Source organism: Meles meles, chromosome 1 (genome assembly GCF_922984935.1).
Source record: "Meles meles chromosome 1, mMelMel3.1 paternal haplotype, whole genome shotgun sequence".
Classification (NCBI taxonomy): domain Eukaryota; kingdom Metazoa; phylum Chordata; class Mammalia; order Carnivora; family Mustelidae; genus Meles; species Meles meles.
The window spans coordinates 96,082,506-96,100,516 of NC_060066.1; the positions used below are offsets into that span (position 1 = coordinate 96,082,506).

General features: G+C 37.8%; 2 protein-coding genes across 4 annotated transcripts in view; one reads left to right on the top strand and one right to left on the bottom strand.

Moving 5' to 3' along the window:
* Window positions 1–1,509: 1,509 nt before the first annotated feature.
* On the bottom strand, window positions 1,510–8,340 carry CHCHD7 (coiled-coil-helix-coiled-coil-helix domain containing 7). Of its 2 annotated transcripts, none has more exons than XM_046021832.1 (4): window positions 8,251–8,340; window positions 5,158–5,227; window positions 3,585–3,683; window positions 1,510–2,816 (listed from the first exon to the last, which is right to left on the bottom strand). In XM_046021832.1, exons 2-4 carry the CDS (start codon window positions 5,209–5,211, stop codon window positions 2,712–2,714), a joined length of 258 nt encoding a protein of 85 aa, XP_045877788.1. In that variant the 5' UTR covers window positions 5,212–5,227; window positions 8,251–8,340; the 3' UTR covers window positions 1,510–2,711. The 2 variants fall into 2 exon arrangements, with proteins under 2 accessions (XP_045877788.1, XP_045877791.1); XM_046021835.1 differs by lacking the exon at window positions 8,251–8,340 and adding an exon at window positions 7,748–7,944.
* A 513-nt stretch (window positions 8,341–8,853) lies between these two features.
* Window positions 8,854–18,011, top strand: part of PLAG1 (PLAG1 zinc finger) — a 46,891-nt gene continuing 37,733 nt past the window's right edge. For both annotated transcript variants that reach the window (XM_046018169.1, XM_046018178.1), the window contains exon 1: window positions 8,854–8,966. The gene's annotated coding sequence lies outside the window, so the exon portion shown is untranslated. The remainder of the gene's footprint in view (window positions 8,967–18,011) is intronic.

Consider the following 18,011-nt stretch of genomic DNA (forward strand, 5'->3'; position numbering starts at 1 on the left):
TCGATTTGCAGTAGGAGTGTCAAGACAATCCAACAGGAGAAAGCATAGCCTTTTCAACCAAAGGTGCTAGGACCTGGACAGCCACTGCAAAAAAAAAAAAAAAAAAAAAAAAAAAAGAAGAAGAAGAAGAAGAAGAAGAAGTTGGATTCCTACCTCATACCACACACAAAAATTAGCTCAATGGATCAAAGACCTAAATATAAGAACTAAAACTATAAAACCCATAGAAGATAGATGTAAGCCTTTTTGACCTGGAATTAAGCAATGCTTTCTTAGAAGGGTCACTCAAAGTAACAAAAGAAAAAAGAAATTGGACTTCATCAAAATTGAAAACTTTTGTGTTTCAAAGGATAACAAAGTGAAAATACAACCCACAAAAGGGAAGAAAGCATCTGTACACCTCTATCTGATCAGGGACTTGTATTTAATATATATAAAGAACTCTCACAAGTAATAAAGATACATTACTCAACTTAAAAATAGGCAAAGGATCTAAATGAACATTTCTCCAAGGAAGACATATGACTGGTCAATAAGCATATAAAAAGATGCTCAACATCAGTAGCCTTCGGGAAAACGCAAATCATAAACACACTGAGATACCAGCTTACACCCATTTGGATGACTGTAACCAAAGGCAGATAGTAAGTGTCAATGAGAATGTGAAAAAACTGGAACTCTTATACGCGGTAAAATGGTGCTGCCACTTTGGAAAATAGTTTCTCAGTGCTCTCAAAGTTTAAACATAGTTACCATATGACCAAGCAATTCAACTCCTAGGGATATATTCAAAAAGAAGTGAATAACCACACAAACACTTGTACACAAATATTCAAGAAACAGCATGACTCATAATAGCTTCAAAGTGGAAACTACCAAAATGCCCATCTACTGATGAATGGATACATAAAATATGGTAGATCCATACAATGAATGTCATTCAGCAATACAAAACAATGAAGGGCTGATACATGTAACATGAATGGGTCTTGAGAACATTAGACCAAGTAAAAGAAGCCAGTCACAAAAGACCACATACTATATGATCCCATTCCTATAAATGACCAGAATAGCCCATTCTAGAGACAGAAAATAGTTGCCTAAGTGTTGGAGAGTTGAGGAGAAAGGGAGGTGTTAAGAAGAAATGATGTGTGCTTATGGTTTCTTTCTGGAGTAAAGGGTTCTAGAATCAATTGTGGTGGTGGCTGCCAACTTTGTCAATATACTAAAAATCACTGTATTGTACACTTTAAGTGGATGATTTATATGGTATCTGAATTGTATCTCAATAAACTTGCTATTCTTTTTTTTTTTTAAAGAGCTAGGCCAAGACAAATAGCTCCTGGATAAATGTTGATATTGGTAGGTACATTTAAAGAGGTGACAGTAAAACTCCAAACCCTTGAACAGCACGCTTAAAATACTGAAATGCTTGTCACACAAGTATTAGTTTCTTGTCAGCTCCTATTTTAATCCATCATTTTTAGACCAACCAATACAAATCAAGGCGTTTCTCAAACAATCCAACTTTTATTCAAATAGAATCACATTTAACAATCAGGGTCATATGGCTTAAAAACATCTGACCTGGGTTTTGGACTAGACCAATGAGATGGATAGTTTGTGGTCAGCAGCCTTTAAAACAACACTCTTGATCCAGCACCAGATAAAGAGAAGGGACATGAGCTATTTGTTTTCATTGATTTTTTTTTAGTATGCATTAAATTTTATTAAATAATAGGTTCTAAAACTGGCCTGTAAATGAAATAAACTGGATTTAAAAACATGGTAAATATGAGAGCTGCCACACAACCTACCCCAATCATCATACTGAATATTTGTGTGTTTATAGCACAAAATGAAGTGGAGCTCTAGTCTCATCCCAGTGTGTTCATACTTTTCCTTGCCCACCTCTTCCTGCGAATAGAAATCCCCCTTCTAAGAAAAATATTTTTTCTCCATTACTGAGCTTCAAGAATATAGGCCTTCAGGTTATCCAATATGTATGGATTTTAGTCACAGAATCTTTTAACTAAAGCCTTTCCCTAAAGAAGGAAAAAGAAAGAAAGAAAGAAACCAGTTTTTTTGCAGGCCATTTATTCGACAACCCTCCCACCCCGCTTCTTCCCTGCCCAGTCAATGCACTACTCTGATTTAAACAAAGACAAGGGAGTGAAATGAGCTTGGAGGTCTTACTTTGCTGAGCCTGAGATTTGAGGCCCACTGCTCATCCACCGTGAACTTACCTTCCCAGTCTCTGTTCTGCCAGTCCACCAACCCCCTTAAACTCTAGGTGAAACAGCCTATAGGCCACTATCCAAAGTTAGCTTGAGCTTTCTTTCCACCACGTTGTTGCTCGCATCATTTCCTATCCTTGGAAACCACCTTCCTTTCACTGCCAGTAAGTGTTTACTTGTTACCTTTGCTTGTTAGCCAGCAGAAAAGCTCCACTCCTCCCATCACCTTTCCTAATGCTCCCTTACCTTTGGAAAGTCATGTGAACTCAGCGGCATGGTACAGTCAGCACTGGCAGACTATCTCACAGCACTGAGGGCAAAAACAAAGGACGCAAGGCTAAATTAACTCTATCTCCACTTGCAGAATTTAAGATCTGTCTGGGTAAGGCCTAAAAGGGGTTAAAAGATTACGGTAATCTTTGTTGAAAGTATTCATCTGCTTCTAAATTAAATAAACAATTTTAATGCAAACAGTCAGTAAGGCATCTTTCCCATTGCCCCCAGGATCTCATCTCTTTCTGCTGCTGTAGGCATAGATGGTGTCACTCCACTCTGTCTTCTCTGGACCATGACAGAATTCTGCACGTAAGTATAAAAAGAAGAAGAAATCCAAATCAGTCATATATCAAATGCTACTCATTTGCCAGTTATTGGCCACTACTTCCTCAAAGAGGAAATTCTAAAAACCAAGTGTAAATAGGAACCAAAAAACTAATTCTAGGACCTCAGATTATGTTTTCAAACTAATTAAATAGACGTGATCATTCCCCTAGGACTACGTTGACGGTAACTGGGATGGGAATATATATGACTGAAGTACAAGAGCACAAGAGTCCAGTCTATCAAGAGGATCTACTAAAAAATTGCCACATGAAAGCAACAGTTAATTTAGAAGATCTGGAAAGGAAGTAGCTGGATCTAGTGCTCAGAAATACAGAAATCACATACCAATGTCTCGAGAAAAATGGGACCATTTTAACAACCATGAGAGGTGGTGGGAAAGGAGAAGGCAGAAATGGAAGCATAAAATGCATTATGACAAAGCAAGCTCTCCATTCTGTTCATCCCCAGGACTAAAATTAAAACAAAGTTATTGTGTTAGGGCTGTAGCTCTGAAACACTCATAGGAAGACCCACCCATAGGAGACCTGCATTCTTCCAGCCTGGAGAAGGAGGAGGCAGCCACTAAAAGCTCGCAAGGATCCTTCAGGAAACACAGAGGAGAGTGAAAAACTTAATTTTCCCTAGGCATCACCAAGAAGGGACTGTGGGTATGCACTAATTTTGGGCTTCAGTTTCAAGCCAAAGAGAGGAGTTTTAACACAAAGCTAACCAAGCTAGGCTTACCCAGAATTTCCGGCAGTTTTTATACTTCAAGAAGTAAGTGGAGCACTGTTCCCTGTCGTAGTTATTTTCATCCATACATCGGGTAGAAGCATCGGATTCCTTAAATATGTAAGAAAGGCATCATTTAAGAGGGTGGAATGGGATCTAAAAAAAAAAAAAACACAAAAAACCCCCAAACTTCTGAAGCCACTTCCCTCCAGAACAGATAATATGAACTCATTCCTTTCTGCTCATTTTAACGAGCATGTAATGAACAGAAACTGAATTATATTCCCAACCATCACAGCACTCATTCTGCTCAGGGCAGACATCTTTCTTTTCATAGTCTGGGTCAGTTTTCTGAATATCTGATCATGGGAACTGGAGCCAGGGTGCAGACTGAGATCATTTATCCCAGTTACCGTTTAACAAAGAAGCGGAGGCAAGGTGCAAGGTGCTGAAAATCACTACTGCACAGCGAGAATCAAAACCCAATCTCTCAACGCAGATTGCAGCTGTCCTGCTTTTCCAAGTTCTCACTTTGACTTGACTGTTTGATGTTAAGCAGGTTTCAAGATCCTAAGTAAGTCACTAATAACTGGTCTACATCAAGGCAATGTAAATTAACACCACTCATCTCAATGTATTTTTGGCTATCAATCCCTCCATTATGCAACTACATATACTATTATGCATGAAGTTTCAACAGATATCATTAATATCACTTCAAAACCTAAGTGAGCAACACAGGGCTGTGAGTTCAAAGGTAGGAGCCATTTGGAAATTAAAATTAAGCTGTCTAAACTGGAAGTAGATTGGATAACAAACTTCAAAGTGAAAAGTATGGTTCTGAGAGGTCATCTAAAGGAAAGCTTTAACTCAAGGGGTAGGTAATTTGTTTCACAGATCTAAGAAACACGTCTATTTAAAGAAACTTAATAAAGCTGTTCAAAACAGATCAAATATGCAAAACAAAGCTAAAATTCTACGTCAAATATTTAATGAATGTGTGCATTTGAAAAATGCATTTGGTTCAGGGAATGGCACCAGTCTGATGACTGCATTATTCCAGGGTGACAAAGCCACAAGTCAGTATTGCTGGTCATACCAAATAGATGCCAATAAGACCTTATTATTACAACAAAACATTTTGTGTACATGATACCCTTGTGTGAAGCTTTGGGCTTTAAATAGGCAAATTCCATTATAGGCCCTATTCGTCGCCAGGCTGTCTTAAGGACAGGATGAAATTATTGCTATTAAAACAAATTTCAGTGGCAGTTGAAAAATATACTTTGAAACTCTCCACTTTTGGACTACAGACTTTCCCTGGTGTTACATATTCCATCTGGTGTTACAGTAGCAAGTATATGCTTGCACATTATACAAATGGAAATTTTGAAGGGATGGATCTTTGTTACCTAAATTATGAATACCTAAAACTGCTCTGGTGAAAGAAGGATACACTGGCCAGGAATATTTTTGTATAGAAATAACTTTATTCAAGAACTTCCGAAAATGGATGCCCATAAGAACACAACAAGTCTGTTTTTCCAAGTTAATACTCGTGACAATTAAAAGCAAATCACCTTACCGACAAGCAAGGGTTTATGTCAGGATCTCTCAGCCTCCGTGCTACCATGGGCATCCTAATACTTTTCTTACTGCAGGGAGATGTTAGAGAAAAGAGTTACACAGTGAATGACAGAAAATAAATCAATACATCTCATTAGACCCCTGAGTACTTGAAAAATTAATTTTGGGATGCTTATCCAGTAAGGAACTTTGTATGCTCTCTCGATTTTGAGAATATTTGGTTGGGTTTTTCCTTTGAATGGCCATGGTGCCTCAGCACAAGGGCCATATTTAAATTCATCCAATCAAATGAAATTTGATTATAATGCCCAGGAAGAAAGTTCAGTTACAGTTTAGTTTACCTTTACTTCTAAAGGTTAAGCTATAACACATTTTAAAAAACCTAATACAGCATGCATGCTTTTTCAAAAAAATATTTATTCATTTATTTGAGAGAGAGAGAGAGACAGCAAGCCTATATGCACAAGTGTGGGGAGGCAGGAAGTGCAGAGGGAGACAAGTAGACTCCCTGCTGAGTGGGGAGTGTGCTTTCCTTCCAGGCTTAATCCCAGGCCCCTGAGATCATGAACCGGAGCTGAAATCAAGAGTTCAATCCCTAACTGACTGAGCCACCTAGGCATCCCAAATACAGCATGCATTCTAAGGATTACTTCCTTATTATACATTTGATCATTATACAAAATAAGTGTGGAACAAATAGTACAACCCAACATTAGCAAAAACATTTGTTTACTAAACCTAACTGCATATTCTGTAGCCAGCACCAGGGTGATCAATATACTAAAAAACAAAGTTATTGCTTAGTTGGCATTTTGAAAAGCTAAAAAAGAAAAACTGAAACATTACTCCCAGCGGTATCTTCTATTTAACTGGGTTAAAGGAAGTCACAAAACGCTACTGTGGTCCATTAATCTTCCAACTCAAGCCTTACACATGGAGCTCTGCAGAAGTCCTCACCAATTAAAGATGATCACAGTTCCCTAACAGCCACCTAGTGATTCAAGTCAAGTCACACAGTATGTCATATATGTCAACTATGTTCCAGGAAAACTGCTCTCTATAACGGAGTTCATCTGAAATTGGTGTGTCTATTATCTTTGAAGACATGTCATAGAAAGGAACTAAAAGAAAATTAAAAAAACAATAATCAACAAACTGTTAATTATTTCAAAGTGATTTTTTCAGTCCAGTATATTGGTATACTATTGATTAGCTATCCACAAATATTTTTAAATGCTCTGCACTAAGTTTAAGGGGCTGAGCTAATATGTACTCTTGAATTCTCTTCTAGCTTAACCACCTTCCACCTAAAAATGGAAGGAGAAACAAGAGGTAACACAATATGACCTACACAACACCACCCAATAAAAAACTGCATCAGTCAGTATAACCAGACAAAGGTCAGAATTTTTGTATGAAATGGTTTCTACTTTTCTTGCCCTAGATGACACAGTCAAAAAATATCAGTCATGGTAAAAGAAATAAGGTGCATTCAGGAAAATCAATCAAACCCCATAAGCCCCTAAAAAGTGGAGTTATTTGTAATCAAGAGTCCGCCAGTTTAGAGACCAGGGTGTCCAGGCTAAAAGAGAAAAGTTTAGTCATTCCAGGATCTTTTTACTTTTAGGAATCCTCTAAGTAATCCTTACATTTCATGATTTTCCCTGAACAATACATGAATATACCTAGCTAACAGAAGCATCTAAGTAAAAAAGAAATTCAAGGTGCTATTCAATTTTGTCTAGAAGCTTCTTCCTCTCCTGAACACAATTCTTTTGCTCGCTTGACTTCTCACTAAGAGATAACAGTATGAAGTAAATCTATACCCTTCTTTTTTACATCCATCCTATAATGTAAGAACACAGAATTCTACTTAGCTGTTTATATTCCTTATATATAATCTCAACAATGAGACATACACAAAACTCTGGTTGCGTGCCTTATATGAAAATGCACTTTCACTGCATTTTATTATCATCAGTCAAGAATTCTTTAAAAATAACATCTAGGTAACATCATGTGTAAACAAATCAGGTATGAAGCATTAATTTATTCAGATTTCCTTTCCTTTCCCTTCCGAATTCTACATACGAGTCAATGTAAGTTTGGATTTCTAAATGTCACCTTCTTTGCCTGAATCCTCACATATCGACTGGAAGTGAAGAGGAAATGCCCGTTTACAAGAAGGAGAAGGGCTAAAGGGAAAATCGAGTCTTCTGCTAGAGAGGGCTTGCCTGCTTACTTTCTGAAGACACTGAACAAGTATTACAGAACTCTACATGCAAAGGACAGCCAGAAAGAAAACCAAAGATTTGAGGAAGGGGCCGCAAAAGCACAGCACAGTTGAGGAATAACTCTAACACCTTCTCCAAAAGGCAAATTGCTTTAAAAAGTATGGGTTGATTTTCCATCCAGTTCACATCCCCACTCTCCAACAAGTTTTGAAAGGGAAGAGGAAGAAAACGTTACTGAACACGTCCATGCTCACATGCTGGTCAGAGCCAAGGCAGGGGTCTGTCGCTCTGATAAAACGCAGATGCAACTAGCAGGAAACTGAAATACGTTATGCGAGAACCTAAAGCCCTTACCCCACTGCTGGGTGCAGAAAGGCAGGGTCAGGAAGTCGGCATGGCAAGGCGAGAAGGGCTGGGGAAGTCGAATGAAGAAACTGGAGGTGCGAGTCCGCAGTCTCGCGACCTTCCGCGATGCTGCCTGTCGGTCTAACGGTGGACGACGGGCACAGAACACACCTTGCTTTGACCTTCGATGCAGCCGAGTAGGGCAGGGGGACAGGAAAACGCAGGAAACTGGGAGTGGGGAATGGCAATTACGCCCCAAAGGTTGAGAAGCAGGATATAGGAAGAGCTGGGGTGCCCAGGCAGAGCGAGGGTCACTTTCCTCGTCTCCCGCCCGAACAAGCCGATGTCATGGAAAGGAGAAGCGACAGGAAAGGGCCTGCGCTGAGGCAGGGCCTGGTGGCAGCGGCTTCACGCCGAAAGAAAGGATTTGGGTCCGCGGTGACCCAGGTGCACACTCCTCTCTTCTCGCATCCCCGCAGCCGCCGCGGAAGGAGGGGCGGAGGACCACTCACCTCGGACCGCCAGCCTGCCAGCGCCCAGGCCGTCTCCAGCTCCAAACACGTCAATGGCTCACGCAGCAGGACCTTAAATAGCGCGCATCCCAACGTGCTGCCCCCGCTCCCCGGCGGCCGCTGGCCCAATCAACGCGCGCCGCCGCCAGACTGACAGCCCTCCCGGGCCCTGCCGGGCGGGGGCGGGCGGGTCTCGCCCCGCCCCCAGCCGGCGGGAGGAGGGCCGAGGTGGGAGGAGTGGGCGGGGCTGAGCGTCCGGCCACGCCCCTATCCCCCGCCCCGCCGCGCCCCCCGCGCCGCCGCCCGCCTCTTAACACTTTGGTTTGATGGGCGGCACTACAGCCCAATCGGCGAGCCCGTGCCTGGCGGCGGCGGCGCCCACTGGCCGGCCCCGGGGCGGAGCGCGCCCGGGGGGCGGGCACAGCAGCGGGCGGGGACCGGGGGCGGGCCGGCGGGAGGCGGGGGCGGCGGCCGAGGAGGCCGGGGGAGGCGGCGGTGGGCGCGACGTCGGCGGCGGCGGCGGCGGCGGCAGCGGCAGCTGCAAGTTGGGCTGCAGGGGCAGCGCATACACTACAATGGCTGCTGGAAAGAGGCGTAAGGAAACAATTTCCAGGCCCGCCGCGTCCAGCCCGAAATATGAGAAAAAAATTATTAGAAATTCCGCGGGCGGTGTAAAGGCGGCGGACGGGCCGGAGAGAGGATGTTAAAGCCCCGCGGTGAGTTCTCCCGGGGTCCGGGGCGGCGGAGAGGCGTTTAGCGGGAGAAATATCAGGGTTATTTAAATTATGGGACTAGCCGAGGGGGCAGAGGAGCAGCAGCGGCGGCAGGAGGAGGAAAAGTTTGTGCTACTCTCAGCCCCTGCTCAGGACCCCAGAGAGAAAAATAATAATAAAAAATAAAATAAAATAATTAAACGGGGGTGTGGGGACTCCCGAAGTCGCTTCTGACAGGGCAGGGGGCGATGCGGCTGGAGACCCAAAGGTGAGGTCGGTGGGAAAAAAAAAAAACCCTTTATTCAGGGTCTGGAAAGTTTGAAAAGTTTTCCTCCTCCTCCTCCTCCTCCTCTCTGGTGCTGTGAATATTGTGACAGCGGCAGCGGCAGCAGCGAGAGCGGAAGACATTAGAGACCCGAAAAATAAGGGAAAAATTAATATAAATTCAGTTTTGAGAGTAAACTCTCCGCATTTTCCACCAAAACATCCCGGGGGAAGGTCGCTTCCCAAAGGGCCTGGCGGAAACCCGCAGTCGGCAATATTTGGGGGGCACTTTGAGTGACTTGGGGTAACTTTGCCCCTTTTTCAAAAGAGGTTTTTCTTTTTTGGAGAAATGAATTTGTTTTTGCCCTTTCCTCAGGTGGGCGAGTCGGGGTCGGGGTGCGGGGTCTGCGGGGAGGTGTGAGCCCTGGATGTGTGGCTGCGAAGGAGGGGGGGGGTAGGGGGAGGGGGTGCTAAATGAAAGCAGGAGATCTGCACAGAGCAGGGACAGCTTGTTGTCAGTATCATAAACAACCAAAATGGAGGGAGAACTCAGGCATATAACCAAATAAAAATTTTTTAAAAATCGCAAAAAATCCCTAAAAATCCGGGATGCTCCCCCTTTTCTCGCTAAAGGTAGAAGTATGAACCGCCTTTCCCCTGAAGTCCATTTTGACTTTGCAGGGACCAAGGAGTTAATATTTATTTATTTTTTAAAACTTTCGAAGGGCAAAAGCCTTTTATAACTCAACCGACAATGAGAAAACGTGAAAATCCGATGCAAGAGAAGGAGGGGGAGGGAGGGGGGAGGTGGTAGTGCAGAAACTGCTAAACTTATTGGTAATGTGGACTGATCTGAGATAAGATAAACACTATATTTGCTATTTTATAACTCTCTTTTAATGATCTTTGCGGGGTGGGTTTTTTTTTTTGGTGAAAAAAAAAGTGATGCCATTTTCTTAATAGAGTTAATATGTGTGATTGGAAGAATAAACCTTTCCGGCTTTAGATTGCATTTTCGTCGCATTTATGTTTCAGGTTTTGTTAGTGGCTCCCTCCTTTCTTTAAACTGGGCTCTACAGAGGAGGGGTAGAGAGGTGATGTTGCACAGAGAGACTGGAGTGCAAGAGTGGAGCACCTTTTGGGGAGGGGTGGGGCGTTGCTTGGTTTCTCCCTTCCTGACCCGTTTGCTTCACCTGTTCGTCCTCTGTAAAGAATATTAAGCTGAAGTTTTCTGGTTTTACGTATATAAAAGGATGGTGCCTCTTGCATCACATTGAAGTTAATGGGAAAGTGCTGCTGATGTTGGTTCCACGTGGGATATGGGACAGAGCAGGGCATTTTAAAGGGACAGCTTCTCTTTTCTTATGATTTTCATCACCTGCACAGAATCACTGTCTGAAGACCAAAGGCAGAGGTGCTGGGAGGGTGTGGTGGTGGAAGAGCCATCTCTTTCCATTACTCAAATGCACCCACCTTTAGGAGTGGTGGAGGGAAAGGAGGGATAAACAGGCTCAACAGAGGATGGATATTGTGTAGATTAGTTTGTATCCAAGCTGTTCTTTTGTGTAACAAGCCTCCCAGGAACTTTTCATGTTACATTTCTTTGCTTTGGAAGCTGATTTTGGAAGGATTTGTGGAAAAATGGAAATAGTTTAAGGTGTGTGGTGTAATGGTATAGCATTATTGAACAGTTATGAATTCTGTGCAGTAAGATCAAAGAGCTGTGTATGCCCATAATGTGATTTTACAGCCATTTTATAAAAGCTGTAAAATACCTAATATTCAATTTGGCTTAAGGTACATTGAAGACTTCTGGTTGAAAACTGCAGACAGAGTGGTGGAGATTCTTTTACACTGTAAGCAGTAGGCATTTCTTTAAGGGGAGAAAAAAGCACATACACCAATACCATGGAAAAGTTTACGCATACCCATTTTTAAAGCCCATCCTATACATGTGCTGTAACTCTGCTACTTTGAAATTAAAAGGTTTTAAAATCCTTTAAAAGGTTTTAAAATCAGTTTGCATCTTTTAAGTTGAATTTATTTGTGTTATTTAACAGGAAATGTTTACTGATCCTATACTACTGTTGACTTTAATGGTTGACATTTTCACAATATTTTCAAAATTTAAAATATGTTAATTGTTAGATGAATTCTGTTTGAGATTAAGGTTCATTTCAAATAGAATTGACGTGCTCCGTTTTCCACAGGTATATGGAGTTTTGAAATAAATGCCTATTTTCCTTTGTTTTTTTATGAGTTATAGAAATAGATTAAAATTAGAGCTGGATTTTTGTACATCTTATACAGACTATTTTTCCTTTCCCTACTGTACAAACAGATTATTGTTTTGAAGCCCATTGTATGTTAACATGTGTTCACAACTGAGCTCCTATCTGCACCTTTCTGTAAATACCTCCCGAACATCGGCGTAGTGTTTGAGTACATCATCTTGTGGTTTCTGATTTTGGAAGCAATTACACCTTTCTAAGAACTCATTAAAAATTATTCCCATGAACCACTGTTAAATCAAAACTGATTGAAAAGTGATTAAATTATCAATGGGAAAGAGAAACTTCCCCTTCCCCCAAATAATCATCTGTCCAGAGGTTTCAGAATGCCATTATTATTTATACAAGCGTTGAAATTTCTCTTACATTTTTATTGTACTTTGGCTGAAGAAAGTTACATTAACTATAAGTAGTCACAATTAGGCTCTCTTTTAAAATAAGTGAGACTTTTGGATCCTGAATAGTTGCCACTTCGACAGACTAGATACTAATAACAAATAAATTCAGTTTCTGTAAAAGTGAAGGGAAAATATTTCTTCCAATTACATTAGACCATTGAGTTATTCAGTTTGTTTGGACACTTCAAGTTATGATTAGTTTATTGTCAACCTAAATAAAAGTGCTATCATTGTGATTTTTTTTCTCTCTCACAAAGGGTAGTATAAAAGTTTCTTCGTGTTTGGGTTTTACACAACTGGCTGCTTATCTGAATTAGAAAATGCATTGAGAGTGCACAAAGTATAAAAACTTTAATTCGTTGGAGAGTCTTATTTAGGTAAAGCATAGCATAATATCTAATTTGAATTAGTTGTATTGGGCTTTTTTAATGTCTCAGATATAATGTCTGTTGAACATACTTTTTCTGAAGCTACCACTAAATTACACCAATTTAAAGAAATAATCCAAGGATACTGTGTACTCAAAATCTTTATTTCAGTTAGAGTTACAGAAAGCTCCTACTTTGAGATTCTTACTTGAAATTTATATGCCTTATTCTGCTATTTGAAATTCTATAAGGAGGTTAGCAGTTGTGGAAGATAATTTATAGATAAATAATCCAAGAATATTGTATATTCAAAATATTCATTCCAGTTAGAGTTAGCGAAACTTCCTACTTTGAGATTATTACTTGATATTTATATACCTAATTCCGCTATTTGAAATTCTATAAGGAGTTTAGCTGTTGTGGAAGATAATTTATAGATATGGGCTAGTACTGAAAAAATCCCATGTCTGTATGTTTATTATAACCAAAGTATTTTAATAAACAGATATCTACAGCTAAATAAATTAGTGAATTTGCCTTTATCAATATAATTTAAAATTTTTAAGGGTACTCTTTGTATTTAATATCCTACAAAGGTGGGATTTTTTTGGCTTCATTTTTAACATAATCCTGGTTGTTGCCATACACAGTTTGGTTGGTATTCTGGAAATTTTCCTTTATAAGGATTAAATTGTTGTTTGCTAAATGAAATGTAATGCTCCTGTCTTGGATATTTGAAAAGCCAGATAACTTTAAGCTGTATCTGTAGCCATCTTTAAAGTTTTGTTTCAATAATCATTTGCCCCTTGAGTTGTGTAATCAAAATATTGGTTCCTTCTAGGAATGTTTTAATATTTTTTTATTTAGAATTCTGTTCTTTGGGAAATTAAGATGTACAAAAAATGACCTGTTACACACACATTTACGTACACACACACACAAACCCAGGAAAAAAGTTTTGCTGAAAGTTTACTTAAATTGTGTGGAATACTCGTTCTTTTTGATGTGTTTCCAAATGCATAAGGAATAAATATAATTTTTTTCTCTTTGTGTTGATAACATCTTAGATTCTTTAGTTATTTGAGTAAGGGAAGAGTTTCAGAAGAAAGAAAAAACAACTGAATGTGTTCAACAAAATCCAAGATAGTGAATATGTTAAAGGTAAAAGGGCTATAAGTTGTCCCTTGAGCCATGTTTTAAATGTTTTAAGAACCTGATAAACACCTTTTCTGAAACATCAAATACTTTGAATATATATCAGCCACTGTGAGAAAACAAAAGTGGACCTTTAATTTCTTTAATTTTAACAGGAATTAATGTAGGCAGCATATTTAACCAATTAGTAAGTGTTTAGGTAGCCTTGTGAAAGTATTTACAAATAAGTTAAATATGAGGGCAGGATACATCAGATTGATAAACTGTAAAGTTAACTATAATTTTAGGATTCATGTGTGGGAATTCTTTTCCATTTTATGATAAGATCACTTTGGAGGTAGCTCATTTTTACTTTTTGCATATATTTCAGTGTCTAATTTTTTTGAAATGCCTGAACCTGACATCCACTCTATTACTGCTTTTCATTTATAATAGGACAAGTTTTATATTTCATTAGCAAATTTAACTTTCAAGCTTAATTAAGAGAAATTAAATGAAAAAGTGTAGGTCATAATATTTTATAAAAGTGTTAGTGTATAGTTATCAACATTTGATGTTGTAAGAAATATACATGTACGAAAGCCTTCTAGAAATTATGACAGAGGCATAAGTTGATTTTTACTTTTAAATCACTTGGCCTGCTGTCCCGTGGTTTGCATTCTACTCAGTTTGTACACCTGTCCCTGCCTCCTCTTTCCAGAGTGGTATTGACAAGATTAGGGTGCTGGGGAACTACCAAGGGTGGTTTGGTATTTTTGTTTTCTGTATGTTTGATATTTTTGTTTTGTGTATGTATTGTCGCTTGTTGTCCTTAGGGTGTTAAGGCTTTTGCCTTTTTTTTTTTTTTAATGCTTATCAGAAAACAAATCCATTTTTAATAAAACAATTTCTCATTTTAAAAAAGTGAAGTGGTGTGATACTGCATTAAAATTGTTAGTGTTTAAAAGTCCCTGGATGTCTTGTAAACATAGTTACTGCAGGATCATGGTATTAAAACTAACCACAGTGTGTGTTGGGAATTTGAGATGACTACCTAAGAAATGTGTGTGCATATGTAAAGTGAGTGAATTTAGGCAATTAGGTCCTAGATTAATAGGATAAGCATTTTGCTTGAAATGTTTCATTGCATTTTTTTTAAGTGAATTTTTTTTCCTAATCTAAAAACAGAAAACCTGGAACTATGAAGGTGTTAGAAAGTTTATTTGATGCCTTTTAAAAATAAGAGTTTAAAGAATGAAAGTATGTAATGAGAATATAAGAATGGACTAAATGTCCAAAATTAATAGGAAAGAAATAGGGAGATGAGAATTTCAGAATAAAATAAAAATCATGGCAAATTTAAAAATTGACTTATGTTGAGTAAAGAATAACTACATACAAAGCAAAAATAATAAATTTACCCCCTGAAAGGAAAGAGATAATTGGGGGAATCTGTAAGAGAGTATTTCCAATACAAATTGCTGACTTTATAATAACCTTTTAAAAATACATTTCCCCAAAGCCTTTCTTCCATATCTTCTTAGGTTTGAATTAAACCAAATTAAATTCTAAGAATAATTTATAATGGTTATTTTCAATTCTTTATTTTTAAGTCAGGAAAAATGATTGTTTTGTATTTTTAAAATATTTTAAAGATTATTTTCAATGTGTACCTAAGGGCAATGTTCTGAAAAATCTTAGCAAATATTGAAAATTATCTTCTCCATTCTTCATCAGAAAGTTTAAAGCTTTGTTAGGTTAATGAAATGGATTTTTAAAACTTAATCTAAGAACAAGGTACTTTGTGGGCTTTTTTTAGGGCAATTTATATCATTTCCTACACACTTAATAACATTTAAAAAGCTTTTCACAAGGTAAAGATAAGAACAGTCAACAAAATTCTTAGTTTCTGGATTGTTTTTAGGTGTATGCTGACAGTTAAAGGAAATTTTTCTTTCCTATTTATTAATTAGCAATTGACTTTTTGAAGGAGGATCTAGACTTCCTATAGTGTTATGTTCTGGTGTGGAAGTTTCCTTTAGTATAAGAAAATATTTTGAGGGTAGAGGAGGCATCTTTTCCTAAAGGGCAACCGAATCCCCTACAGATTGTGAATGATGATCTACCCTTGCAGAGTCTTGAACTCTACCTTTTTTGGGAATAAGAGGCTCATTTTAGACTTGGAGTTATCAAACACTTGAATTATTGTCTCAAACCTATATTGAAATCGCACATGTGCATATTGATTACTTATGATAGCCTATCTTTTGGTTTCTGAATATGGGAATATTAATTCTCAGATTAAATGCTACAGCTAAACGCCTGCCATCAGTTTTTTTTTTAAATTTCTATAATTTTAATCAATACTTAGATATTAGAGCCTTTAAGTTTGAGATACATTTTTGGAGACTGGTAAACTAGAAATCGATCAGAGAATGAGGGATTTAGCTCCTTTGGCTAGAAGGCAAGCTGAGAAAATGTTTTAATCAGTTTTGTTCACTTGAAGGTGTATTAATAAAAAGTTGATTGAATCATTCTCCTTCAGGAGAATTTTAAGAAACTGAACCTGGCAGATTAAGGTCGTTCAAACGTTCATGTTAAAAATGACACCAGCTGACTTTTAGTCTGCTACATTTTCTAAGTAATTTGATTTTATTTTCTTGTATTGTCTTAAAGCTGGAATTACGTAGTACCCACATCACTTTTCATCATACCCTAAAAGAGTTAGAATAACAAGGTTGTTGTTTTTTTTAAATCAACTTTAGCAAATGAAATGAAAATACAGTTTTATTTAAGAAGGTAATCTTTCTTAAGCTTTTTGTATTTCCTGAATATAATTCCTATAACTGTTCTGTTCCAAAGAAGAGAAATTAGCTCCCTTACTTTAAAATTGAATTTGTTCTAAATTTGCAGTTTATGAGAGTTGTGTCTTTATATAGCTGAGTAAGATCTATTTTAACCTTAAAATTAATATGACCAGTATATCTGATTAGAGACTGTATCTCAAACATGAATTTACTTTCCTTGTATTTCTAAACTTATTTTCTAAGTAAATTTGAGAAAATGTTTATCATGTGTTTTTCTAATTTGTTATTGTCTGAGGTCATTTAATTGGATAAAATTTCAACCTTGGTTATGTTACTTTTCTAATATTAGTATTTTGTTTGCAAATCACTATTCAAATGCTAAGGGTTTCAGCTCTAAAATAGAATTAGACATATAAGAAAATAGGTAGGTAAATTATACCAGGGGTTGTGGAAGCAGCTCTAGTAGTTCTTATTTGGAAGAGTTTAAAATGTTTCAAAGAAGGAAAATGCCTACAAATACAGGGTACTCTTCTAACAGCAGTTGGTGATATTTTATGTTTTTCTTTGAATAATGCTTCATAAAATTTGAGCATCCTCAGAGCTCCTGTCATATAAACAAATAACTGATTTAACTATGCCCTGTGTAAAACACTTTAAGCCTGTATATATCAGGCTTAACTTTTAAGGTAATTTGCTTCAGTTTCTTTTTAAGAACAAAGTATAAGACAAATATTCCTTAGCAATAATTTCACATACAGTATATTTTAAAAGGCAATACAGGTAAAATATTTAATTATAAATCAAAATGGAAATAACTAGCATGTAACAGATCTAATTAGGTATAGAATGAAGGTTTTAAATATTGGGATAACTTGATGTACTACTGAAATTAGGGAATTTTAATTGAAAGCTGTTTCTGTACCTGAATTTATTTTTATATGCCTAGAAGTTTGTAAACAAAGCGAATACATATCATTATCTGACAGTTTGTAGAATTTCATAAACATCTATCTTTTCACGCAGTGAGAATGTGTTTTTCAAATACAGGCACAAAATTACTTAGAGAATCAAATAATATTTGATTATTGTAGTTATTTTTGAAGGAAGAATGGTAATAATGTGTTAGAACTGTTTTTATCTATGTCCCTTGAATATCCACTGCATTTGAAATTTTTAATCATTAAGCATTTTAGACTCTTAAGGGTATCTTAGTTCATTTTAAGTAGCATTACAGATGTTTTCCTTAAAAGTCTCTCTTTTTGAATGTTATAACATAATAAAGACAATTACTTTAAAACTTGAGCTGCTTGTATTTAATAACAGCAGTTTCGTTCCCAAGATCATATTCTTCTTAAAAGAAGTTTCTGCTTTGGAGCACTTTTAATCATAGCTCAGGTAATCTTTTTAAATATGCACTAGACTTCTCTTGTTTCTTGAGGTAGGCATTTATCGCTATGAACTTCCCTCTTAGAACTGCTTTTGCTGCATCCCATAAACTTTGGTAGGTTACATTTCCATTTTCATTTGTCTCTTTTATTTCTCTTTTGATTTCTTTGACCAGTTGGTTGTTCAGTAGCATGCTGCTTAATCTCCACATGTTTGTGAATTTTCCAGTTGTCTTCATGTAATTAATTTCTAGTTTCATACCACTGTGGTTGGAAAAGATGCCTGATATGATTTTAATCCTCTGAAGACTTTTTTTGTGGTCTAGCGTATGATCTATCTTGGAAAATGTTCCATGTGCACTTGAGAAGAACGTGTATTCTGTTCCTTTTGGTGGAATGTT

Excerpts from the sequence above, each read along its gene's own strand:
- CHCHD7 (XM_046021832.1), bottom strand. The coding sequence starts at position 5,211 with ATGCCCATGGTAGCACGGAGGCTGAGAGATCCTGACATAAACCCTTGC. Across the intron at positions 3,684-5,157 it reads ACATAAACCCTTGCTTGTCG|GAATCCGATGCTTCTACCCG; the intron begins GTAAGGTGATTT and ends TACATATTTAAG. Across the intron at positions 2,817-3,584 it reads AAAACTGCCGGAAATTCTGG|AATTCTGTCATGGTCCAGAG; the intron begins GTAAGCCTAGCT and ends ACTTACGTGCAG.